The sequence below is a fragment of the Pantherophis guttatus genome, chromosome 16 (genome assembly GCF_059756535.1).
Source record: "Pantherophis guttatus breed Tessera chromosome 16, ASM5975653v1, whole genome shotgun sequence".
Taxonomy (NCBI): domain Eukaryota; kingdom Metazoa; phylum Chordata; class Lepidosauria; order Squamata; family Colubridae; genus Pantherophis; species Pantherophis guttatus.
Window position 1 is genome coordinate 19,770,345 of NC_142078.1, and position 25,528 is coordinate 19,795,872.

The following is a 25,528-nucleotide window of genomic DNA, read 5'->3' on the forward strand; positions in this document are numbered from 1 at the left end:
GTTAATTGGAGCCCCAAGCCCTGAGATTCTTGGCTCTTATCCATTAGGGTACCAGGCTGGATGTACCTTGAGCATCCTCCTTCCCCTGTTCCCTGCCCAGCAACGCTCCTTCCTCCAGTCTGGGAACCCTCTCTATCTCTAAGCAAACCGGCCTTCCTTTTTTCTCTTTTCCACCTTGGGCATCTCCCAGATGTGCCATCTCGGCTGGCAGCCCTTCTCTAGACCCCCAGAGCCGCTCAGAACGGGGCCACGTGTGGGGAAACGGCACTCAGGGTGCCTGGGAAGCTGCCCGGACAAATCGGAGGAGGCACAGTCTGATGGACCCGAGATGAAAAAAGAGGCCTGGAGCCTTTTCCAAATCAATCTAGAAATTTTCATGTTTAAAGCCTCTCCGGTGCTTGGCAGAAAACGCAGGAGATTTATTTTCCAACAGAGAGCAGTAGATCCCAATCAAAAGCAGGCGTTTGAAGCCCCAGACGACGTGTGGGGGAGAAGACCGGAATCTGTGGAGAGCAGAGGAGATAATCATCGCCGGCTGACAGGAATTTATTCGCCTTCCTATAAATCTACGCTTCTAGCCCACTTTCATCAGGCACAATCGGCTTGGCGTTCGCGTCCTCCTGATCAGCGATGGATCACCGCTGTGCCAGCCTGGCCTCGCTTCGCACATTTCAAAGGTCGGCTGGCATCATCCCTCCGTGTCAGCACCTGGCAGCCGGCGTCCCCCTCCATCGCATCGCAGTCGAACGCCCCTCCTCGGAACGAGCGGAGAGCAACGTATCGTTTTCAATAATCTAATCGTGGCGTCCCCGAGGAAGGAAGGAAGGAAGGAAGGACGTATGTTGGAAACGCTTCATAAAAATGTAGACACCAGCTTGGTGATCCATCAGCCTTTCGTGAGCTCCCGTGGCTTCGCTTCCTTCCCGTCTTTCCGGCTGCGTGGAAACACTGGTGTTTTTTCCATCTGTGTCGGTGGAGTGGCACACATTTTGTGGAAGGGTGAGGAAGAGGGGTGGAGGAGCCCCACAGGGCCCCTGGAAAAACCTGGGTTTCATCTGTAAACCCTTCACGCACAGCACAGCAAAGCAAGGCCTCCCGGGGTCGGTCCCACCTCTTTGCCATCCCTCTTCTCCAATCAGTGGCTGCTACAGATAGTCCTCGACTTACAAACGTTCATTTAACGACCATTCAAAGTTACAATGGCACAAAAAAAAAAGTGACCTGACCATTTTTCACACTTACAACCATTGCAGCACCCGCCCCCCCCCAACAGGGTCACGAGATCAGAATTCAGACGTTTGGCAATTCTGACTCATGTCTATGACGGTTGCTGCATCCCGGGGTCACATGATTCCCCTATTGTGACCTTCTGACCAGCAAATGGGGAAGCCGGATTCACTTAACAAGCGTGGCAAGGAAGGTTGCAAGATGGGATAAAACTCATTTAACAAATGTCTCACTTAGCAACAGAAACGTTGGGCTCAATTGTGGTCGTAGGTCGAGGACTACCTGTAATCCGACATAGCCATTCTTAATACTTGCCTGGCGCTCCGAGGGTGCGCATTGCTAAGGGCGACAACAACCCTCTAAGGCAGTTCGATCTGGTCCCGGCTCCCGGCGCTATCGATTGGCACCCACGAGTGGCAGACAATGGGCGGGGCATGGGCCTCCTCTCTGGTCCCACTGGCCCCTCATCCACCCACTCGTCCCCGACATATCTTGGTCAGGGGGAGGCAAGCTGGTGCGTCCGGTTGCTGGCCCCACTCAGCTACGGTCGAGGGGGAGGAACGTCCAAGAGCTGAACTGATCTGGTGCTGGTGCTGGGGGCCTCCACAGGGGCCCTTGCTGCCCGGGGCCCTCTCGCCAAGGATGAGGCTGACTGCTCCTCCACTTTAAAGGACAGGGACCGGCCGAGACGGCGCCCTCTGACCCGGCTGAGGAGAGGCGTGGGTGGCCAAGAGAGTTTCTCCCCTGCCTCTCCTCCGGTGGGAAGGATAATTATGGGGGCAGCTCCTCCACCATGCAGCCCCTTTTCCAAGTCCTCTGCAGCCTGGGGGCCACCACTGCCAAAGGGCTGGGGGTGGGAAACATGCCCACTACCATGCCAGCTCTGGCCCTTTTTGCTCCCTGACCAGTTCATCCATTTTCAGAACGCGCCAAACTGGAGAAAAAGGCCCGGCACGGCAAAGAAACGAAATCCGGTCACCATGGCAACGGAAGTTGGAAAGAGCAGATGGAAATCAATGTCACCTCCCCGGCTGCTGCTGCTGCGGCTGCTGCTGTTGAGGTGGCAGGGAGAGGAAGCAGGCTGGCAGCAGCGGGCACCGCCTGGTGCTGGAAAGGAGGCCGAAGGACGGGCATGGCAGGCGGCTGATCGGCGCAACTAAGAGGGAGCCGTGGGGCTGGCAAAGGGGCAGGAACAGAGAAGTGAAGGCCTCTGGGATCAGGACCGTGGGGCGCCAGGTGACATGGAGGAATCCCCTGGAACTCACTGCCACAAGAGGCAAAGGACGGCACTAACCTGCTCCTTCTGGAGGAAAAGTCACCACCCAGTGCTGCACCAGATCGGCCCTTAATCTTCAACCCGAAAACACAGCCGAATAGAACAAGGGTGCAAAGCCAGAACTAAACCTGCCCCCTTAAGAGTTCGAAGCGGAGGGTAAACTGAGGCTCAAGGGATACCAAAAACGCCAACCGCCCCCAGCAGAACAGAAGTGGGCATTTGAGGTAGCCTCACTAGCCTGGATTACAAATCCCATCGTCCCTCAGGTACCATCTAGAGAGCCCTGAATCCACCTTCCAAACAACGCTTAGTGCTCCTGCATTTTTCAGACCCATAATCCACAGCAGAGAGCGGCTTGGAGGTTGAGATAGGATTTCTTCAGACAGGTTGCTGGCCCTTGTGGCCACCCAGCCTCCCTTAGGAAGGGGGAGCCAAAGGTGGGGGGGGGGCTTTGGGACTTCGTCTGGGCCTCACTTCAGGGGTGGGCGAGCCCATCCTTCCTCTCTTCCGCTCGCATTGACTCAACCCAACGGTCGGTCGATTCTCCCAAAACGATTTGCATTTAATTTGTTGCTGGCACCCGGTGGCCACGGACAGTTTAATGATAATCACTTGCATGTTTATATATCATGGAAGGTAATGCGCCTTTTTTTCCTCCTTAAAATTCAGTACCCATAAAAGGGGTGTTTCCCCCCCCCCTTTGTTTTCTTTAAAAAAAAAACAACAGCCAGGGTGAAGGGAATCATCCACAGACCCAAATTATAGTAATTTTCCCTTTTGGTTCAAGCGGTTTAGTAAACAATTAGGTTTCAATTAAAGATTTGAGGGCTCCCACCGCGGAGAACGGAGTTCACTCCAACTGCTCTCCTCCGCCAGGCAGAAAATCCTCTTGAAGAAAAGGACACCATTAAAATATAATTTACTCAGAGGCGGTGGGTGGGGGAAGGGGAGCTCAATGGCGGGAATTGGTCTGCAGGAGCGGAGGGGGAGGGGCAGAAATCGACCGAACCTCCTTTCGGACCAGGCTTCCTCCCATTTATGGGTGCGTGTGGGGGGGGGGGCATGAGGGTGGAGAAGAGAAGGACACCATGGGGGCAGGAGCCTGGATTGTGGGCATGGGAAGTGCCAGGTCTGGGCCTTTGCAGGCACCTCTGCAGGACTCGGGCACCTGCACCCTCTGGATGTGGCTGGGAGGGGGCACGCCGGGCATCGTCACCCCTGAGGCCCACAGCCTGACCTGCCCCAGCATCACATCCCGGTGCCCACAACGCATCACTTATAGAATGCTTTTCTCTGTTACATATGCTTTTTTTTTTTTTTAAATGCAGTTCGTTCAACCAAGCCGAAGCGGATAAAAATAAAAGCGATTTGTGGTTAAGGCATAGCAGAATTTCTTCTTTCGTTCCACCCCCCCATGCCAGGCAAAACGGAAAAGCCACTTGTCTTCAAGGAATGCAGCCCCCACCCCTGACCGAACAGAAATAATAGCTGGACAAATGTCCCCCACCAGCCAAAGGAGACGGAAGGGATGGGCTCTGTTTTTCCATTAAAATCCCCCTCCAGCCACTCTTTGATGGAACGTTTCTTCCAATGAAAAACCATGAAAAATCAGGGCCACGGAAGGGAGGCAGGCGGGGAAGGAAGCTTCTGCTCCCCTGGAGCAGGGACATAGTCAATAAAGGATGACTTTTCTCCTTTACTTTGGGATAAATTTGGATAAATTACTTTTGATGCGGGAGTCTTGCACGAACGGCTGGTCAAAATTCAGGGCTGGCTTTATACAGCTCAAGGGACTCCGCCTTGGGAGCCCAGGAGCCAATCGCCACTTGGGGGCGTGACCACCCAGAGCGTTTATAAAGCCCCGCCCTCACATCCTCCTGCAGTGCTAAATACATTCTCCTATGGAACTCCATGCCACTGGAAAAGGCCATGCAAGCGAGATGTGCTGCTTCTTTTTCCTAGGACCCGCCCCCCACCCGAGGGCATCCAGAACATGCGCAGAGGGCAGAAAGAGGGACTCACTGTGACCCGGAACGGGGTGGTGGCTGCCAGATCCATGCTGGGATTCTTCTCCAGAGCCCCACCCGGCATGCCACGTCTCTGCCCAGTCCTTTCCGGCGGGGAATCTGCAAATGACACAAAGGAGGAGAAAGACTATTGAGCGGGGGAGAGAGAAAACGGTGCTTAAGAATGACAGAGGCCCCCCCCCTGCAAGGGCCCCTCATTCTCCCCCCCCTGCCCCCATTCTTTTCCATCAAGGCTTTGGTGAAGGGCTACAATGGATTCACGCCCGCCAGTGAGAAGTACAACCCCAGATTTTCTCTCCCTCTGCACGCACAATCTTGGGGGACTCAAGTCCCCTCTTAAGCCATCCTTCCAAGGGCATTATGGAAAACGCGATAGGCTCAAGGCGTCACCCAGAAAGAGATGGATCCTATATGCCAGCATAGGCCGGATTGGAGGCATCCCTGGGCAACTCGAAAGTCCAAAAGAGAGCAAGTTAGAGTAAGCCAGCTTCTCAGACCCTGCCCTCAGCGCTTCGGATCGAGCCAAACCCCCCGAAAACTGCCCCAAATGCGTTTTTCTCCCCAGTTAGGTCTCCGCTCGCGAAGGGCTGCCAGGTCACCCAATGCCTAAAGGTGCCTAACTGTTGGTGAGGCGACTCAGGCAGAAAATAAGCCCAGCTCTGTAGGATGGATGTAGACAGGAGCATCAAAGAATAAAAGATGACATTTCTGCCACACAAAGGAAAGAAATCCAGAGCTGGCCTTCTCCTTCCGACTGTTTTCCCGCATTTGATGACTCACGGGTCTGTCATTTCCAGAAAATCAGGCCCTTCACTTAGCGAGGGTTCCAAAATTCTCCTCGGCTCAACTCCCCGGTCTTCAGAGTTTCACATTATCTACCCTTTCTTCTCTGGACGGACACAAAGAAAAACCATTTCCTTCAACCGTCAACAGAGCTGACAGCTGGCACCAAATAGGGTTTGGATCAATCGCCGGTGAAATGGATCCAGAAATGTTTTTATGAGAATTCTCTTTTTCCAATTTTAACTGGGCTCATTGATCCGGCGTGGAGGAGGAAGAGGAGGAGGAGGAGAGGAGAACAGGAGAGGGCGGGGAGCACCTGGTCCGGCTACCTCAGTTTATTAAAAGCTTTCAGGTGCTGCAGTGCACAAAAACTAGTGCCACGTATTTATTTAGTTATTAAATTTATATGCCACCCATCTCGACATCCAACGGCTCCAGGTGGCTTTTAAGAAGATTTTGTTAATCATAGCCTGGTGACATTGGCCACCGTTGGAGTCTCTCCTTCTACAATCTCTTACTTGAAAGTAAGCCTTATTAGTCTCCAGTAAATGCAAGCATCTATTATTTGGAATCAAGACACGCTTCGTGTTCGGAAAAGCTACCAGAATGTGCCAGGGGAGAAGCCAAGCGCTGGATGGCTGCATGCAGATTCCTGCTCTATTCCAAGGGATTTGGAGAGGGTGGCTAATCTCCTGCAGCGCTAACACGGTTTCGTGTGCGTGTGGCGGTGTTAGCCGTGCACCCAAGCGACTCTCTCGCCCCTCAAAAGGCATCGCTGGGAGGGCTCCCTGCTCGGAAATGACATCCCGGCTGAGCCACTTGAAAGCGAGCAGCTTCAATCTGGCCGTGTGCAGGAGAGGCTTTGTTGGGCTCAGAGGCAGACGCAGCAACTCAAAGGGGGACCCGGATTCGATTCCTGCCTCTGCGCCCACCTGCGAGCGGGAAAGACTTTCCCTATCCCAGCAGGCCTTAATCCAATCTCCCCAGACGGTGAAATCTGCCAGTTTTCCAAGGCTCCGGGTGTCATTATGGAGGTTTTAAATTAATAGCTGGACACAGCGGCATAAAGTGAGGCTATGCACCACTGGTGGAATTCAAATTTTTTTTACTACGGGTTCTGTGGGTGTGGCGGGGGAAGGATACCACAAAATCCCCATTCCCTCCCCACTCCTGGGGGAAGGATATTGCAAAATCTCCATTCCCACCCAACTCTGGGGCCAGCCAGAGGTGGCATTTGCCGGTTCTCCGAACTACTCAAAATTTCCACTACCGGTTCTCCAGAACCTGCTGAATTTCACCCCTGCTATGCACCCCCATTGATGTCCCGAGCATCAGAATCTCACAGGTGGACAAATGAAGTTGCAACATTGCTATGAAATCTGGAGGAGGGCCTGCTTCTTTCACGGTGGGGGGAGCTGATGGCTTGTAGGAAGGACTCCTGTCTCCAAGGCCCAGGGCAGCCCTTGCAACTGAGGGGGCTTCCGGTTTGTCCTCCCCAGTTCTGAGAACAGCCAGGGCTTGTGCTCAACGGCAACAGCTGTCGGACGCCACAGAGGTTTGCAGACCATGTGAAGGCCGTCCTATTTTGCAGGGGCATCTGTTGGTGTCTAGCCCCATCCTCTCTGGGCAGGAGGCTCATAGACAGAATGGCTAGATTAGGGCTGGACTAGAAGACCTCCAAGGTCCCTTCCAACTCTATTAGTCGGTTAACCTACATTTCTTTCTTGAGTGCAGCATAGCAGCTGTGGTGCAACACGCCAAATATCCAAGGACTCTGTGTGGGCCTCTGTACGGATCTACTGAGGTTTTAAATTCCAGGGCTTTTTCCTCCTGCCTCTTTGCAGGCCAAATGAGTGGTGGTGGGGGGTCATAACGGCTCACAGGAGCCTGGTGTGTGTCCCACCTCCTTTGTTCCCGAGGCTGCAGATGCAGAAATGCACATTCAGACATATCAACATACAGTTGGGCTTTGTGCATCTTTCCTGCCTAGAAATGACCCTCCTTCAAACCTGGCTTTCAAAAATAAAGCTACCAAACCGAGATGCCCCTCTCCTTCCGCATGTAGGAAAGCCAACCGCCGTGGGGCACCAGGATGTCCCAGCTGCAGCAACGCCCGATTATTAATATTTATTAGCATTTTGAAGCACCCCCTTCGTTTCTCGAGGCTAGTACACAATGCTCGAGAAGGCTCGTTCCCTGCACCTTAATGACAGGCGCTCCGTCATCCAAGGAGGGGCTTTTTGACAGCATAAAACCTTTGACAGAAAGCTCAGAATGTGTCAGGCAGGGTGGCTTTACAGCAGCTGCCTTGTGAACCTCCATGTCCAGAGGCAGTCTACCTCAGATTCCAAGCTACTGCAAAGGGGCCTCTGAATGTGAGCCAGCTAGGATTTAAAGAGTACCCAGCCCCACTCCCTAGCCCTCCCCCTTCCTTTCCCTGCGGCCAAGCACCGTTTCCTTGGAGGGAGGGACGTTCCCAAGTGGCATTTTTGAGCTGCAAGTTTCCCCCTGAGGAATGGAAGCCTTTTTCATCTGGGAAGCTCTTGGCTATTTCCTCTTTCGGATTAGCAATAACTCCGTATCTTTTTTTTTTTTTCCTTTTTCTGCTTAAGAGCCAGGCAACATTTTACAAACTTTGCTGAACGCCACAAAGCAAATAGACCATTTTTAAAAAAGCAAAATATTTTCCAGAAACACAAACAAATTGAAAAAAGAAACATGCTTGTTTGGAGAAGAGTGTTCAGAAAAACAGATCCTGAGAAAGGTTTGCTGATTCTCTGGGGACACTCCCCTCCCACCCCTACCCCCCCGTCTCACGGCAGGAGTCTGATGGGGGCTCAGGCATCAATTCTTCCCCCCGTGGTAGACCAAGCTTTTGACCGGCAAGTCAGCAAAGGCCTGGCTTCCAAGAAGTGGAGCCCCCCCACCCAATTCTGCCTTGCAGCTCCAGTGGATTCGCCTCCCCCAGCCCACAGGTGCCCCCACCCCAGGAATCAGCTGCCCGCAGAGGCAGCCTAAGGGCCACAGAGAAGCCCACGGAGGCCTTGGGAAGGCAACACCAGCCTGGCCAGGAGGGAGCCCCCAACTTCTGCCAAGTTCTCCCTGCTCAACAGGTGCCCCTGCAGGCTGACTCACCGAAGGGGAAGCAGCGCCCGTCAGAAACCCACGTGCCATGACGAGCTGGGCAGCTCCCAAGGGAGCCTCGTTGGGGAAGAGGGTGACCTCATTGGGTGACGGAAGAAGGGAGTTCTGGGCCCAGCTCTGGAAGGCCGGTGGAGATGGCAGAGATCCGGGGCTGGCAGGAAAGGCCTGGGCCTTGGGGGCTTCCTGGAGTAAGTCCACGGGCTCAGAGGGACCCCAGAGGCAGAGGAGGTGAGAAAGGCTGGGGGCACAAGCCCAAACACACACACGCGCACCCCAATTCTCTTCCAAGGCAGCCCGGCCAATGAGAACTGGGCTTTCCCGTCATCTGATGCCTCCCTTCTGGGCAGCCCATTGGCAGAAAATCCCGACACCCTCCGATCTCTTTAAAGGGGGCGGGGCTTCTGCAGAACCAGGTGGAACTGGATTTACCTGTCCTGCCTTGGCCACACCCCAAACCCACCGAGGGAGCTGCATCACCTGGAGTGAGTTCAGGTATTTTCCTCGCCTGTGCAGTTCTGGGCGGCAAACACAACCGACCGAAGGCCAAGCGGGAGTGTTGCGTTTGCGCAGGTTGTGTGGAGAGAACTGGTCCTTGGCTCACTTACAGGAGCTGACAGCAGAGGGAAGGGGAAGGAAGGGGAAAGAGACCTGAACCCATTTCCCCTTCCTTGCAGGTTCACAGACTTCAACCACACCTTCTTTATACCGACAATTATCAAGGCTCGATCAGGATCTTTACTGAAGGTTGCTCGGTGGCCAAATAAATTTCTGGCCCAGACTCTGGGAATATCCAAGTGGGAGGGTGGAGCCCACCTTTCCCGAACCTTACAGATTTCGATCAGCCCGAGGGTGTACGGGTCTCTCTTTCTTGGTGCGTTTACACTCCTTTAGAGTCCACACAGGGACACCTCTCCGCATGGTTGGTGTTGTTTCTCCCTCCTTTTGTGTTCCTGCCTGGAATGCCCCCCTGGTCAGCCGCAGGTGTGTGCGGGCCTTTCCGCAAAAGCGCTTCTTGCAGATGGCGATTTAGCCAACAAAAACTGACACCTAACCGTCTAAACTTTGCTTCTGGTTCAGAAGGCAAAATGCAAACAAATCTCTCTCCCAGCTCTACCCGGAGTCAAGTTCAGGCAGGCGGGCGACCCTGCCAGGCCACACCTGGGAAGTTTTGTTTACCTTCCCAGCATCCTCACGAAACCCAGCGCTCTGTTTACGTTTCCTAAAAAGGATCCGGGTGGCCTCCTTTCTCCTCCTCTGTCCAACAGCCCTGCTGGGAACGGGCTTTCCAAGGCAGCCGCCATTCCCCCCCCCCACTTTGCGCCATCTAATTCCTCCTTCCTGGAATGCAGGCGGCCCAGCCGAGCGCTCCAGATTCCAGAGGAAATGAGGCCTCTGCCTCACCAGAGGGCACCAGCGTCCTTCTTCTGACTCACGCAAGGAAGCAGGCGGGCACCTGCTCTGGACTGGCACAAGGGTGGAGCTCAGAGGGGCCTGGATTCTGCCCCTGAGCCCACCCTGGGCACAACATTTCACCCTAAAGCCTTTCCTGATTTCCCCCCCAAGAGGAAACTCCAGACCGAGCTCTCCCCGAAGTTGAAAGTTCTGCCTGGAGGCTGATGGGGATACAGGAAAGGAGCCCCTGCCAAGGCTAGACCACCTGGGGCAGCCCCCGCTCTCCTCCAAAGCGGGTCCCGGATGGTGGGAGCAGGCAGAGTGCCTGAGGCTCACAGACCGCTCACTCCCCCTCCCCTGATACATTGGAAAGGAGGGGGGACAGCAAATATCTACTATACAGAACAGTTCTCCTCCTCCTCCTCCTTCTCTTCCCCTCTTCTACAACCTCGCTGGAAACCCATAATGCAGGATCTTTGAATCCAGCCAAGCTTCTAGTCCTGTGGAAGGCTGGAGCACGAACAAGCACGGGGCAGGAGGACATGCCATTCCATTTCAACTTTGCAAATGCAGGGACTCCTGTGTCCTATCCCTTGCCTGACTGTCTCCCATCCCTTTTCAATCTCAGGGGAAGCCAAGCTCTTCGTCCACTGAAACCTGGGCAGCAAAACAAGCTGCGCCCCCCAAAGGACAGGACTCCAAGCCAAGGCGGTGGGTACCCCAGTGGCTGAAGCCGGATGGGAGCCACTCTCACCTGCCACCTTTTGTCCCTTCCCAGCTCCCCAAGTCGGGTCTTTCTGGCCTACCGCGCAGAGGCATCTGAGCCAAGATGCTGCCAATGGCCTAATTTATCTCGCTAATGAAGCCCTGTGACTCGAACATGTTTCTCCCCTGCAGCTGGGAGGGGAACGATTAAAAAATGATCAGATCTCTCAGCCTGTCACACACTTCCTCCCCTCCCTGCCGCTTGTCAAGTGGACCAGGCTGGGGCTGGCTTTGGAGAGCAAGGCCAGGGGTGGTTTCTACCGGTTCTCCCCGGTTCGGGCGAAACGGTAGTAGTGGCAGCGAGAGGCTCCACCCAGACGTCATTATGGAGGCTCTGCGCATATGCCGTGCGTGAGCGAAGCAAGTGCGCAAATGCACACGCTCCCAATTCTGAACCAGTAGTGAAAGTAAGTGGAACCCACTGCTGAGCAAGGCCCATCTGGCTGGATCCTTGGACGGCGGGGAGGTTTGTAGTTTGGGTCTCCCAGCTGGAAAGGAGAAAGGCCACTGGTGAACTTCAGGGAATCTCCTGCCTTCCATCCTGTCGCCTATTCTAAGACAGGAGGCATCCTGGCACTGCTTGACCTGCAAGCTGGACTCCTGGGCACTGAAGACAGGTAAGATTCAGGCCGGGGCACCCCTGAGTCTCTCTGCTCCCCAAGCCTTGCGACTCAGTGTGTGCAAGCTGACTTTGGAAGGGCCCCCAAGGGGGTCCCGGACAGCTCCACCTCTGCCGTTCGGCTGGCTCCCTCTGAGGCCTTCTCCACAGGCTGCCTACGATCGCCGGGCGCAACCCAGCTCAGCGTGCGAGGGATGGCAAAGGGGAAGGAGAAAGAAACCGGGTGAAGTCCCAAACTCTTCACTCAGTTGCCATGGATACTGTTTAATCATCAGAGATGAATGCTACTGGTTGCTGTGGCAACCCAGAGGCCCAGGAAGCATCCCAATGCAAGCGATGGTGAGGAGGCAGTCTGTGGGACTCCCTGCTTCAGGACAAAAGTGAGGGGGCTGGAAGGGCCTTACAAGTGAGGACATCTGCTCTGCCCACTGTTAGTTAGCCCAGCCTCTTCTTTTGGCTCCCAAAGAGAGCAGAACATCCAGAATACCTCTAAAAAAAAACAACCAAAAACACAGAGTATATCAAGATACCCCAAACATTTAAACCGACTGGAGTTTTCTGAGGCCACGGGGGAGGAGGGTCCTGCATTAAAAGCCATAAACTGTCCTGCCCCCTCTTCCATTCTACTGCAGCCAAATCTCCATAGCTCCATTTCTGCTATAGCATTACTTAAATACAACGGGTCAGTCCAAATGCCCTCAGTGGTCCCCATCGTCCCTTTTTTTTTTTCTGGCGAGGCCCAGCTGGAGGAGCTGCAGGGAGCACATAAAATGGGCCTCTTTCCTGCACTGTCCCAGAAGGATAGAAATGCAAGTGTTTGGTCTCCTCAGAGCCCCCTCTGCGCCCACCCCTCACCCCAGAATCCACGCGAGCCCCTGGCCGTTCAGAGGAGCCTGCCTCCCCATGGCCTGTGCCGGCTCTCCCGAACACCAGCCGCCCAAAGCAATGCCCTGCCTTTTCTGACCGGCCTGTCCAGACAGAACAGCCTTCCTTATCTGCAAAGCCAGAAACTCCCAAAGAACAGCAGCAGCAGCAGAAGCAGCAACTCCGGGAAACAAACACACCAGAGAGCCAAAAAGCACATCCTGCCAAATATTTATCCAGGAGGAAAAGCTGTTTTATTCTCTTCTTCTCCTCCTCCTCCTCCTCCTCCTGCTGGCGGCATTTGGAAAGCACTGCGGGGCCCTTGCGACTAGAGAAGAAACAAACCGGCTTTGGAATTAACTCCCTTTCTGGGTTTGAAGCAGACGGCGAATCTTAAATTAGCCCGTCTAGTTCGGTTCCCGTAAGAGGCCAATTCCCCAAACTGCCCAAGTGAAGGCCTTCTCCAAGGGCCTCTTTCGGGAGATCTTGGACAGTTGCAGACGGACTTCAACACTGACCAGGGACCCCCTAAATACTCCAGCCCTGCTCTGGAGGCCAAAGGTCATCGGCCCAGCCTCTCCCAGATTTGGGCGACCCAGGGCGGCATCAGGGTGGCTCAGTGGCCACAAAGTGTGTGGCAGCCCTGGCTAAACAACGTGGCAGCTCGATCCCAGGAAAAGGCCACGAAAGTCAGGAGAGAAACGGGGCCAAGCTGGAAGAGAAAGAAACCGAAAAGTCTCCTTTCCCTTCACGGGGGCACTTGACTGGGAAGAGCACTTGGGGTCCTGGAAGGGAAGGAGCCGCAGCTCAGCTTATTTTTAACGCTGCATCTGGGTCAGCGGCCGCCTGGAGTCGAATGGGTGGAGGGTGGAGGGGAAGAGCAAGCAAGGAAGGAAGGAAAGAAGGATGGGGTAGGGGGAAAGGAAGAAGAGAAGAGAAGAGAAGATGGGAGGCCACCACCACCAGCTCACTTAGAAAAGCCTCTTCAGGGCCCTCAAGGGCCCCTCACCAGCTACAACGCCCCCAGGGCCAAACACGGAATGAAAGCCGGTCTCTCCTGCTGCTCTGGGATCCAGGCAGGTGCAGAAAACGCCGCCTTGCCCCCAAGCCGGAATCCTCCCTCCCTCCCTGCCCGGTCTCTCTCGCCACCCCCCGTGATCCCGCTTCCCCCGGAGCCCCTCAGCGCCCCTCACCCGCTCCTCAAACGCCGCCGCCTCAAGTCGGGGAGCGCCCTTCCTCGGCAAGCGGGGTCTGCCAAGGCCGCCTCCGCTCCAGCCCCGGGCTGAGGGGCTCCGGCCATCCGGAATACCGAAGAGGCCGGGCTCTGCCCTCTGCGCAAGGACGCCGCCCGACGGAGCGCCTGGGCAGGGGACCCCCGGCCTCCCGCCCCTGCCCCGAGGAGCCTCCTCCGCGCTTCCAGCCCCCGAGCCCAGTTCCGGGACCCCCCAAGACCTCCCGGGCTTCCCGCCGGCCGCGCTTCGCCATCCCGCCGTTCTCGCCGGGAAAGTTCCCAGCGGCTCCTCCAACTTCGCCGCCGCCGCCGCTCCGGCCCGGCTTACCCCGGTGGAAGGGCCGGCTGCGACTCCGCGAACGGCTCCGCTGCCTCTGCAGCCGCGACCTCCGGAGCAGCCGGTAGTAGTACGAGGGTCTTCCGCCACTTTTCCGGCCGTTCATCGACATCTCCGCTCTGGGCGCCGCGGGGCTCAGGAGGAGGCGAAGGCAGCCCCGACCGCCGGGCCCCCGAGCGCCGCCCGCAGCCCAGCCATCCGCGGAGCCCTCCCGCCCCCCGGGAAGCTTTGCAGGGACTGGGAAAGGCAGGCGGGCGGGCGGGCGGCGGGGAAGAAGGGCGGGAGGGCAGGCGGGCGGGCGGGAGGAAAGAAGGCCCGGGCTGGATTCTGGCCGCGGCAGAAGGGCGCTGGGGAGGCAGCCTTTCCCCCCCCCACAACCCTCCCAGGGGGACCCTCCCCCGCCTGCTTGGCCCTGGCCTGCTAGCAAACTGCCTTGCCTCCTACGGCCATCAGCATCCCCCCAACAGGGCCACCTGGGATGCCCCGGCAGCTGCAACCTGTGGGCACCTCTCCAGCTTCCTGCCAGCCTTTGCCAGGAAAGAGGTGCCGCCTCTGAGGCCAGCCGGCCCCTTTTATTCCTGAAGTCACTTCCCCCCCCCCCCCATGTAGCATGCAGGGGATGACCAAGAGGCCGACACCGCAAGACCTTTGCTGGACCAAGGTGGGCACTGAAGCCCGCTGATGACCAAGCTAGGTGCCTGGAGAAGCCCACAGGAGGGGCACAATGACAGCACCCTGGTTCCATTTTTCCTAAGGGAAAAGCAGAAGCTGCTTTAAGGTAGGCTGCTTCGGAACACGGAGGTTCACAGCATCGGCAGCACTGAGAGAGGTGCCCCTGGAGAGGCAGGAGGAAACCCTGCTGCTACTGCTTGGGCACTGGCCTCGCCCGGCCGCCCTCTCTGAGGAGTCCATGCCAGGTTTTGAGCTGTGCTGAAAGAATCCCAAGAAACTTTCTTGAGGCTGGGGAGCCGGTTGGCGCATGGCTGCCTCCAGGTCAAGCCCTCCATCCTGGCTGGCAGCCGGAGAGGAGGCTGAGCTGGGCGGAAGCAGCTGCCCAAGGAGGGCCTGGCCAGGGAGCCCCAGCGGCTGGCACCCGAGTTGGAAAGGGTCTTGGGGGGGAGGGAAAGTTCCTTCAGCCTCCTAAATTGCAGCAGTGGCTGATGTGAAGAACCCTCCCTCCTAAGGCAGCAGCCCATCATAGTTCTTTCCCCAACCACTCCTCAGGCCTTCCATGGCACAGGGAGTGTGGTCTCTTGGGGGGGGCAGCTCTACACTCCAGCCCAACCCCAGGAAGGGCTCCCCAGCCAGGATGATGACTGGGCAAGGGTCCCCCCCCAAGCCTTGTAGGGCTCGAATCCTTCCCAGCTTCCCCCTCAAAGCCGGGTTCAGGTTTGGGGGAGCCCTTTTAACGCAGCTGCTCTAACAACTTTCATGGGACAGAAGGAAAAAAAAGGGGGGGAAGCTTGTTGCCTCTAAAGCTCCCCAGAAAGGCAACTTTGAAAAGCTGCCTCCCCACCACACACACACACACACACACACACACACACACATATATACCCCAGCTTGGGTGTGCCCAGAAAGACTGCTACTTTTCAACCTTCTGAATCTGCTCTGGCGTCCCTTGGAAGCAGTGCGCAACATTAAGGGGGGATTTCAGGGGGTGGAAATCGGCAGAGGGAGGGGGAAGCAAGCAGCAGAAGCTGCCCCGAGCTTGGAAAAATGAGAATTGGATCCAGACGGGGAGGGAGGGAGGGAGGGAGGGCTGTCCCCCCTTTGATGCAGAGGCCGCATCCTCTCCAGACCCCAAAACCTTTTCCTGCCAGCCTCCTTGAGGGGCCTCTGCAAGGCTGAAGAGGACACGGCCAGGCAGACCTTTGGTCCTACCCGCTCTGCCCCACTGTGGGCAGTTGAGGAGGCTCGATCCGGAGTCTGTGGCTGTGAATGCCAGGCACCCCATAGCACCCCACAGGGGTGAAACTCGATCGATCGGGATGCCCTCTCTGTCCAAGAGGGAAGAGCCAAGACGACCAACAGGCTGAAGGGCTTCCGAAGCTCTTTGCCTTCCTTCCTGCCAGCCCCCTCCCCAAAACTGGCTCTCTGTAACTGCCTGGGCCCCCCCAGCCCCCTCCCCCATTTCATCCTCATCTTACCCCCCCCCCCAACCATGTTCTCTCAAGGATGCACAGCCCCACTCTGAACGCTGGAAACAGCGGCATCTGGTACAAATATCCAGCGTGAACATTTCTTCCCCCCACCCAAAGACCGCACAACAGACCTGCCCCCACTGCCCCCCACCCACCCCCATTTTGATCTGGCATCCCATAAAAGAAAAAAAAAATCTCATCTGTGAGCAATTAGTCTCCTGGCAGAGGCCGGTTGCTGCTAGTATGAAAGGAAACACTTTAAGAAGGTTTGTTATGGCGGACTGGCCCAGACGGAGGAGGAGGAGGAGGAGGAGGAGGAGGAGGAGGAGTGGGGGGGGGACCTGGATCCTCTGTTTCCCATCTGGACTGGGGCACAACTCTCCTTTTTACCTCCCTGAGTGAAAGCAGATGTCCCTCTTTACCGAGGGAAGCCCCCACCCCTTTTTCCAGATTTTTAAAAGAAGCCCTTTAAATAATACTTCGCGCAGAATTTCGGTCCCCTCTACAAATGGGTTCCTTGGGGGCCGTAAGTCTTCCGTCTCCCCCCCCCCAGCAGCTCACTCTTTTTGCACCCTTGCTGGCTTGCTTTGAGCTCTGGAGCTCAGAGAGCAGCCGGGATCCCACTCCCAAGCTGTGGGGTTGTTACCTGCTGAAGGCCCCCCCTTTGTTGGCGGCTGCCTTCGTGCCCGGGAGATCTGCAGCTGCATGCTTCAGCATGCTCCTCACTGAGGACCCGGGCCTCGCGATGGCTGCCCTGGTTCAGAGGCAGCTGGTCAGCAAGAGGAGATCAGCTGTGGAATGGCCGCAAAAACCTGGCCATGTCCAAAGTCAACACGCCAGAGGAGAAGGATGGGGTGAATGCCATTTCTCCCGTGTCACTTCTCCCTCGGAATGAGACCCCGTGCCAGAAAAAAACTCTCCCACCTCCTCCACCGGACACCCAGCCGGCGGCTGCCTCTTCTGCCCTCTGGAGGAACAACTGCACAACACAAACTGGATGCACACCAGGAAACCACAATCCTGTTTGTGAAGCAGGACAGGGCAGAGAGAGAGAGAGAGAGAGAGAGAGAGAGAGAGAGAGAGAGAGAGAGAGAGAGAGAGAGAGAGAGAGAGAGAGAGGGAAAAGCAGAATGCAAAGGAGGAGCAGCCGGGACTCTCAAGGCTGCTCATGGAACCCCCACTCCTCCGACTCCCCCCCCTCCCCATAACTCTGGAGGAAAGCATCCAGCCCATGGCTTGTCCGTTGGCACATGTGTGTGTTTGTGTTCTTGTTTGGAGAGCTGCAAAAGCCTTGCGAGGATCCCAGGCTGAACTGCCTGCCTGCCTGCCCCTCTGTGCAGACCCTCAATCATCTGGGGTGGGGGGGGCAGGGCCTCAGGCAGCCCCTCCCCCCCGGCACCAGGAGGCCTCTGCACCCTTGGCAGGAGAGGGGCAGGAGGACTGAGGCAGCTGTGCCGCTGATGCTGGGCCCCTCTGCTCTGGGACCTCAGCCAATTGAAGGAAGCCATCGGATACCTGCGCCTGGCACCATCCCATCCGGCTGGGTCCCGGCCCACCTGACATCCCAGTGCCCTGCCTCAGGGTTGCTGCCCCCTGCTCCAACTGCCTCCTGGCATGTGCCTCACTTGCAGCCCCCGAGGACAGCGAGGGGGACCGGTGAGGGGCTCGGAGATTATTGGAGGGGGGCATTGAAGACAGCTGGACGGGGAGGGGGGAGCTTCTGGCTCCCGGCCAGCAGACAATGCCATTCTGACTCCAACTTCAACTCCTACCCTCAAGACGACGCTCTAGAGCACTGCACACCAGAACGACGAGACACAAGGACAGTTTTTTCCCGAACACCATCACTCTGCTCAACAAATAATTCCCTCCACACTGTCAATTCACTAAGGCTGCACTACTATTAATCTTCTCATCGTTCCCACCACCCATCTCCTCCCACTTATGACTGTATGACTGTAATCTTGTTGCTGGTATCCTTACGATTTATATTGATATTGTTTCCTGATTGTTTATTTGTACCCTATGACATCAAATGTTGTACCTTATGATTCTTAACGAATGTATCTTTGCTTTTATGTACACCGAGAGCATATGCACCGAAGACAAATTCCTTCTGTGTCCAGTCACACTTGGCCAATAAAAAATTTCTATTCCATTCCATTCCATTCCATTCTAGCCCACTCCCCTCCCCTCCAGGGGGTTTGGAGATGGGGTCCAGAGCAGCACCCTCTGTGGATGAATGGATCGCCCGGGTGCCCACTCCCCATTTTGCCTGATTGCTCTCCATGCTGGAATTGCTCTCGTGAATTTCCAAGGGTTTAATAAACAGCATGAACTTCAGGCAATTAATTAAGGGAATTAAAATTCAGGCAAAGACGGAAAGAAGGGCTCTGTCATGTCTAACAAGGTCACGCTCAGCAGTTAGCAGGTGCCTCTTGGCCTCCAAAGGGGAGCCTGTCGGAGGGTCATCCAGATGCGACCCTCCCCATTTCAGAGGGCTTCTCCTCAAGCTCCCCAAAGTCAAAGCAATGTTAGCAAGGACCCTAACATTGGGCAGAGGAAGAGGCACCATAGGACTCTTAGGTGGATACAGAGTCCAATCTTAAAGGGATTTAAGGAATTCTAGACCTCTGCCTTTCTGGAGCCACTCTGAAGAACCTACAGGCACGTTTCCAGAGGTAGACTGCCTCTGAATGTGGAGGTTCCACAAAGAAAGCAGGAACTCAAGGAAAGTTTGGAAGCGGAGTAGAATTGGAGGCGGAAAGGTGCCTGCTCTTGGGCGGTGGGGGGAGAGAAATGTTGGTGGGTGGGCATTAGATTTGTCCCAGCAGGTTTATCTGCAAGCTGCCTGAGGGAGGGTCTGCGTTTGCCCCCAAGGCTTTCAGGCCGCCATTGGCCAAACACCAATAAACTTGTTTTACACAGTGAATAAGCAACTCTGGCAGGCGATAAATCGCAAAAGTAATGTTACACGCGGGGTTTTTTTTCACTGTCTGCAGAGTCACACTTTACTGCTTGAGCATTTGTGCAAAACAAGCCCAGCTTTCATTGCTAATAAAACATGGCATTAATTATGCGGCAGAAGAAATGGGAATATCTTGAAATGGCAACCTGCCAACTCTTCCCCCCACCCCCGCTCCCCCATTTGTTCATTCACAGATTTCTTTGTCTTAACAGCGGCAGAGAGAGACATGTTTTCAGGATGCAGCCAATATCTGAAATATTATTCCAAGAAAGAAAGAAAGAAAGAGAGGGAGGGAGAGAGAGGGAGAGAAAGAAAGAAAGAAAGGGGAAGAGAGAAAGAAAGAGGGAGATAAAAAGAGGGAGAGAGAGAGAAAGAGAGGAAGGGGAAGAGAGAAAGAAAGAGAGAGAGAGAAAGAAAGAAAAAGAAAGAGTGCTATTATTATTTGCAGATGCATTAAGTGTTCCTAATAGAGAGCAGAACTAAAAATATGAAACGGGGGTCTGTTTTGTTTTTAAAGCGGTTTCAAAGTCAAAGCTTCCCTCCCACCCCCGACTTTAATTAGGCATGCCAGGCACAGATCTGATGTAATTCTGAATGGAGTGACAGAACCATCGAATGACTTGCACCCCAGAGGCCGGTGCCAACGGAAGACACCCCCGTCTTAATGGCAACGGGGTTTGCCCCGTTCACTGAATTTCACCTGGGAGGTGCAGGTTTGATTCTGCAGAAGGCAGTAACTAGGGCTACCTGCCGAAATGGGGAAAGGGTGCAGAATTAGCCATGCGGTTTGGAGACATGCCATCTGCAGATAATAGTTTTATCTCCGTGAATCCTTGGGATCAGTGCTGATCCTATGCAGATCTAGCCAGGACTTCAAGGGAATTTACAACAAGGTAAGAGTTTAAGAGATAGTGACCAACTGGGAAAGAGAGAAATCTAGAGGGGAAGGGCTGGAAAGTGGAGCCCCCTTACTCTTCAGAGGGGGCTGCCGGAGACCTCTTTTCCTCTCCCTCTCCCTCTAAGCCCCCTACCCGTCCCAGGCAAAGTCCTGTCTGGCTACCCAGCGTGGTCCTTGGGTCTTGCTGTGTTTTACGTCAAAGGTCTACAGAAAAAGATGCATCGGAGGGGATCCAAATACTTGTCCCAAGCGGTTCCAAAATGCGGCCATCGGATACTCAGAGGTAGACTGCTCTTGATATCAAGGCTCGTTGATTTGGCTTTTGGGGGGTTGGAAAGACCAAGAAAAAGGAGGGATGAACTTAGAAGATAGGAAAATAGGGTCGGAAGGGAACTTGGAGGTCTTCTAGGCCAACCCCAGCCCGAGCAAGAGGCCCTGTACCATTAGAGCTTCTTTTCATTCTGTTGAAAAGCTAACAGGCTGGTCAGGGTCACCTCTGCACGCCCACATTGGGGGCTTGGGTCCAGCCAGACCCCCTGGCAGCTCTTTAGTTCGTCCTCCTTGGATTAGCCTGGAAGGTCACCGCTCAAGACTCAGAAGAGGGTGAAGAATTCATCCGCAGAGGAGATGGACTGAAAGGAGAGGGAGGCGCATTCCTCCTGGATCAGATAACCCCAAGGGAGCTGCGAAGGGAAAGCTAGCTGCAGCCGAGGCAGATGAGGTTAGGGGGGCAGAGAACCAAGGGGGCCCCCAGCCAGACCCCTGCCACTGGGACCAATGAGCAGGGACCCTCCAGGGGCCACCTTCCCTCCTTCCTTCCTTCCTTCCTTCCTTCCTTCCTTCCTTCCTTCCTTCCCCTCCCTCCCTCCCTCCAGAAAAATCGAAGTCTGAATATCGCTTACAGTAACCACCAAACTTTAGATGTTTTTAAACGGGACAAAATCTGAAGGAAGGAGGACGAAGGGCCCTCCGGACTCTTTTCCCAGCCTTTTCTTGTTGGGGAGAGAAGAACTGGAAGGAAAAAAGGAAAGGCAGAGAGAGGAGAGGCGGAAGGAAAGGTGTGCCATGCAACGTGTGTATGCGGGGGTCTCCCACGCCTTCTGCTGGCTCTTTTAAAAGAGAAATTGAGTGGGGGCTCAATGCTGCAGAATTTTCTTTAAGAGCAGCGTGTTTGCATGCGCTAAGATGTGCATGCGTATATATATATGTGTGTGCGCACACACATGTATCCATGGGCCCTTCAGCAGCTGCAAATTTCTTTTCACACCACCTGTGCTTGTTGCCAGCAGCTGAGTTTTCATTCAGGGCTCATGCTGTGTGCTTGCCATCAAACCAACTGGGAGGGGGAGGGGGACAGCTGTTTGGGGAGAGGAGGGAGGGAAGGAAGGAAGGTGCCCACAGTTGTGCCAGGCTGCCGAGCGGGGGCAGGGGTGGAGGAGGAAGCCGAGGACTCCTCAGGTGCCCCGAGAAATTACAAGATTCAGAACCGGGGTTAGGGCTTTGGAGACAAAAGCCTCCAAGAAATGGCAGCCTCATTTCGGCCCACAGGGACCCCCAGGGACTTTCTCCAAGAAGCTTTTGACTGTCAGGGAGGAGAGGGGGGCTCACAGGGGGCCTGGGGGGGAGACCACAGGGGATGCAGCCACATGTCAAATGGGACAGGAGAGCCAGCTGGCAGCAGAGGGCAAAGAGTGAGGGGCCGCCGGTGTTCTTGGCACCGGATTCTGCTGGGCACATGACCCAGGATGACCCTCCAGAGCAAAAGAGCCCCCTCAATGCACCTTGACTCACGGGAGCCCCCCAAATTCCCCCACACCCACTTAGGGGCCTGGGATGGCTTGCTCTGCTATGTAGATTCAGCTTATGGTTTGCTCTCTTGCATCAACCCAGTAAATGGGTGGATTCAGCCCCCCCAGTTAAAGAGGGACGTGCAAATCCAGCTTGTCAGCTTCAGCATCTCCCCCCCACACCACCACCACACACACAGACACCGCAAGTTTCTGGGCCCAGATGGATCTGCCTAAAATAGAAGGCTGGAAGACCACGTAAAGCTGGACAGATGAGACCCGGGTCTGCAAAAGGCATTTTCTCCCCAGCCTTTTGGTTCTCAGCCGAGATGGCAACGGCTCCTGCCTGCCTTCCTCCCACACCCAGCTTCCCTTGCCAATCTCCCCCCACCTTCGCTCTCCAGCTCGACGCCATTTCCCCCTGCAGCCATGGGGCTCGTCTTGCTTCCTTCCTTCCAGCGGCCCACCGTTTACCAGCCCCCCCCCAGCCCTACCCCTTTTTGCAGGAGCCCTGGGGAAGAACCCGGGACATGGCAGCCCCTCCAGCCCAGCCTTCTGGCAAAAGGAAACTCCTCTCCCCCACATTATGGAGGGTGGCAGCTTGCAAATCATACGGGCCTTTTCCCAAATTCCCCCAATCTCTGTGGGTCGGAAAGACGATCCTGTCAGCTGCTACCAATCCAAGACTTCCCTTGTTCTCTCTTGCAATTTCAACTCCAGATTTCTTGTCCCGCCTTCAGGGAAGAAGCCTCCCTCCCTCCCTCCTACAGGCTGAACTTCCCAAGGTCTCCAATCTTTCCTCCTCTCCATGGCAATCAGTCACCTCCTCTAATGAAGCCTGCGGTTCAAGGGCAGTCTACCTGGGAGGAGAGGATGAAGCCAGTCCAGGCTCTTGCTGGCTCACCCCCAGCTGACCAGAGAGCTCCCTCTCCCTTCCTCCTCCAGCCACAGCCAGCAAAGAGAAATTTCATCCATGCTCACCAAACCTTCACAGCCAAAGTCCACTCCTAGCAATGTGCAGCTGGGTTTCCTTTTGGCCCTCTGGGTGCCATTCTCAAACGCCACGCAGGGTCCCTCCCTCCCTCCCAGTTGGCCATCCTGGCACATCTCTGCCACTCTCACAAAGCTCATCTCTACCCCGAAGCCTATCTTACGAGATGAATGTGTGCCACAGATCCACCCGTGAAAATGAAGCGTTCTTCATTCAAGGGCCACAAGGATTATGGAGGGGAAACCAGGGTGAGCCAAAGGCAATCCCTGCGTGCAAAAGATACATAGGAAACTGGGTGGTTCCCACCAGCCACCAGCAAGGGAAGGCTCCTGATCCCGAGGGGATCCTGAGCAGCAATCCGGATCCGCAGCCATCAGGGCCATCGCCGGCTCGGCTGGGAAGGACCGAAAGACAAGATGCATTGAAGAATCTGTGGCTGGTCCACGTCATGTGCGTTGAAATAATATGCTTAAAATGTCTGCCTCGTTTTTGCATTTGTTGCAAAAGATGTAAGAAAACCCATTTTTATATACATTTCCATCAAATACGCAGCATTCTCCAATGTACAGACCTCCAAGGGAGGGAGGGAGGGAGGGAGGGAGGGAGGGAGGAAGGAAGGAAGGGAGGAAGGAAGGAAGGAAGGAAGGAAGGAAGGAAGGAAGGAAGGAAGGAAGGAAGGAAGGAGATCTGAAGGGGAGCATCTTTTGAAAGACCACCCCTTCCATTTATAACCTTATGATTGCGCAAAGTTCTCAGCATTGCACAAAGATATTTTCTGCCTCCTGAAGAGCTCCCAATCGGGCCCTCTCAAGGCCACGTCCTTGCTCATAACAAACTCCGCAGAAGTGAAAGCCTCTTTTAGTGCTGGACATAAAGGCATCAGTCCTTGGCTGAGTTACTCAACCTGGCCCCCAGGATACCTGGCCCCAGACGAGGCCCCCAACCCCAAGCACCCTGAGGTCAAAGGCGCTTGGCCTGTCCCTTTCCAAGCCAGACCCCAACAAAGCCCAGGCTGGAGGACTCAGCAGCTTGTTCCCCACCCCCAAAACGCAAAGGGGAAATCCCATCCAGGTAGGAGGGACCCTTAAGGTCGGAGCCCCTTACCCCGAGAACTCTCCTCTTGGTCGGATGGGTGGTGTGGCTCCATGGCTTCTAGGAAGGCAGCTGCCAGCCGGGGAGGGTGGAGGGAGCCTCAGCAGTCCAAAGCAGACCCCTCTCCGGTGCTCATCCTCGCAGCCGCCAGCCGATCCTCCTGATTTACGAGCTCCGGCCAGCTCCGTAAGGGGACCCGTCTCTTCCTTGGCATGGCACAGCCGGGCAGCTCTCCTGGTCTGACAGGTGACCTTTGGGTCTGGCTGGCCCTTGTCCAGCCCTGAGGCCGGAGAGGCATCTCTGGCCCTCCCTGCCCCAAGTCCTACCCTCTTCCCAGGAATGGGAAGAAAGTGGCAAGGCTGCCCAGGAGCAGAGCTGCCAGGAGGGCCGAAGAGGGGGAGGGCAAAGCAGGAGGGTGGGCCAAGGCAACCTCCAAACCCCCTTCTTGCACGACACAAAAGCCGACGGAGGATTTGGCCTCGAACAAGAAGAGCCCCAGAGTCTCGGGGGCTGGGAGAAGACCTCTGCTGCCTCTCGCCTCACGGGATGCCAGAGCCCCCTCCTCCGGCTCAGAAGGTCTGCAATGACCAATGTCCCGCAGCAAATCTGTCCACCAGCAGGCCAGGAAGGAGCTGAGCTTCCCACACTCCCAGCCGGCGAAGCCTCAGTCACTCTCTGCGCCTCCTTCCTGCAGCTCCGTCTCCGGCTTGGGCTCCTTTAGCAAGCTCCCTTGTTGTCGCTACTCCGTGGCGGTGGCGGCGGCTGCTGGCAGCGTGGGCTTCAGAGCTGCCCAGCCCTTGCTAGAAGCTGCGCACGTTGCCGCCTGCTCTTGGCACCCGGATGGCTGTGGGACCGAACAGCTCCGGAGGCCCCTGCCAGCCCCATCCCACCTCTTTGGGAGCGGCGGAGGAAGAGGCCGGCCTCTGGGCTCTCTCTGCCCCAGTGGAGGGTCCAGCTTTACAGAGGGACACAGGAGGATCTGCGGGGGCCGCACAGAGCGAGGCCACTCAGGGGAGGGCAAAGAGTGGGGGCCCTCGCAGCCACGTGGCCCAGTTTGCGGGTTTTGGAACAAAAACTGGAAATGGAGACTCGGCTTGTCTCTCTCTCTCTCTCTCTCTCTCTTCTTCACTGACCGGATATTCCACAAAGCTGCTAAACAAGCTTCTGTCAAAGGCCTCCCTGGAGAGGCCAATCCCACACAAGTCGGCTTCCCATCAAGCCACGATTGGCACGAGGAGGGGTTTGCTGGCCAAGACTCGGCCCAGGCTTTGCAGATCAGTGTCTGGGTTGCCAACCATTTCCTTCAAGCATGAGAAGCTGCAAGCTGTCGTCCGAGGAAGGCGGTCTGGGCATCTCTCCTCCTCTGAAAGATGGGGAGCCCTTCTGGAATTCCGAGAGCTGGAGCAGAGCTTCCCAGTTCACAGCAGTCTACCTTGGTGGATGGATGCCCCCCAAGTGCTGGTGCCCAGTTTTCTAGCAGCTCCGGATGTTCTGCCCCCCAATGCAGGAGAGAGAAAGAGAGTGGAGGTCAGCCAGGCGGCCTGAGTGGGATAAACTGGCTGTGTCTTTGGCTCAGGCGGATAAAGAGAGCCGCTCGTGCCCCTTCAACGTGGCGGCGATGGCCTGCTGGGGGCAGAGGAAGCCGTTAGAAGCAGGAAAGGAAATTAACTGGGAGGCTGCAGAGATGCATCTGAGCAGCAGGGAAGGGCAGGGAAGGCCCTCAGCCACTGGCCTGGTGCTAAAACCCTCCCAGCTGGCCCCTCAGCAAATCCCGGGCCTCCGTGGAGCCTACATCCCTCCACCTCTCGCCCCCTGCCCTGTTGGCACAGGGCCCCCCTTGCCTGCCGTGGCCTGGCCTCGCCCCCTTCAGTCTTCTCAAGTCAAATGAGAGCCGATTGGGGGGCACCTCCTCTGGCCCCACGGATGTCTCCCCGAGGGCCCCCTTCTCTGCCCCCTTGAGAATGGGGGTCCTCTTTTTCTGCC

The 25,528-nt window shown here is 55.9% G+C and overlaps 1 protein-coding gene across 9 annotated transcripts in view; it reads right to left on the minus strand.

Moving 5' to 3' along the window:
- DAB2IP (DAB2 interacting protein) overlaps positions 1–25,237 on the minus strand; it is a 70,431-nt gene extending 45,194 nt beyond the window's left edge. For 3 of the 9 annotated variants that reach the window (XM_087879646.1, XM_087879645.1, XM_034436193.3), the window contains exons 1-2: positions 23,558–25,237; positions 4,526–4,629 (exon numbers count right to left, since the gene is read on the minus strand). In XM_087879646.1, coding sequence (XP_087735772.1) covers positions 4,526–4,629; positions 23,558–23,600 — 147 coding nt within the window. In that variant the 5' untranslated portion in view covers positions 23,601–25,237. Of the gene's footprint in view, positions 1–4,525; positions 4,630–8,448; positions 8,795–13,656; positions 15,705–16,455; positions 16,703–23,557 lie in introns of those variants that run through there. The other 6 variants (XM_087879642.1, XM_087879643.1, XM_034436191.3 and 3 more) reach the window with 3 other exon arrangements.
- Between the last annotated feature and the right edge of the window lie 291 nt (positions 25,238–25,528).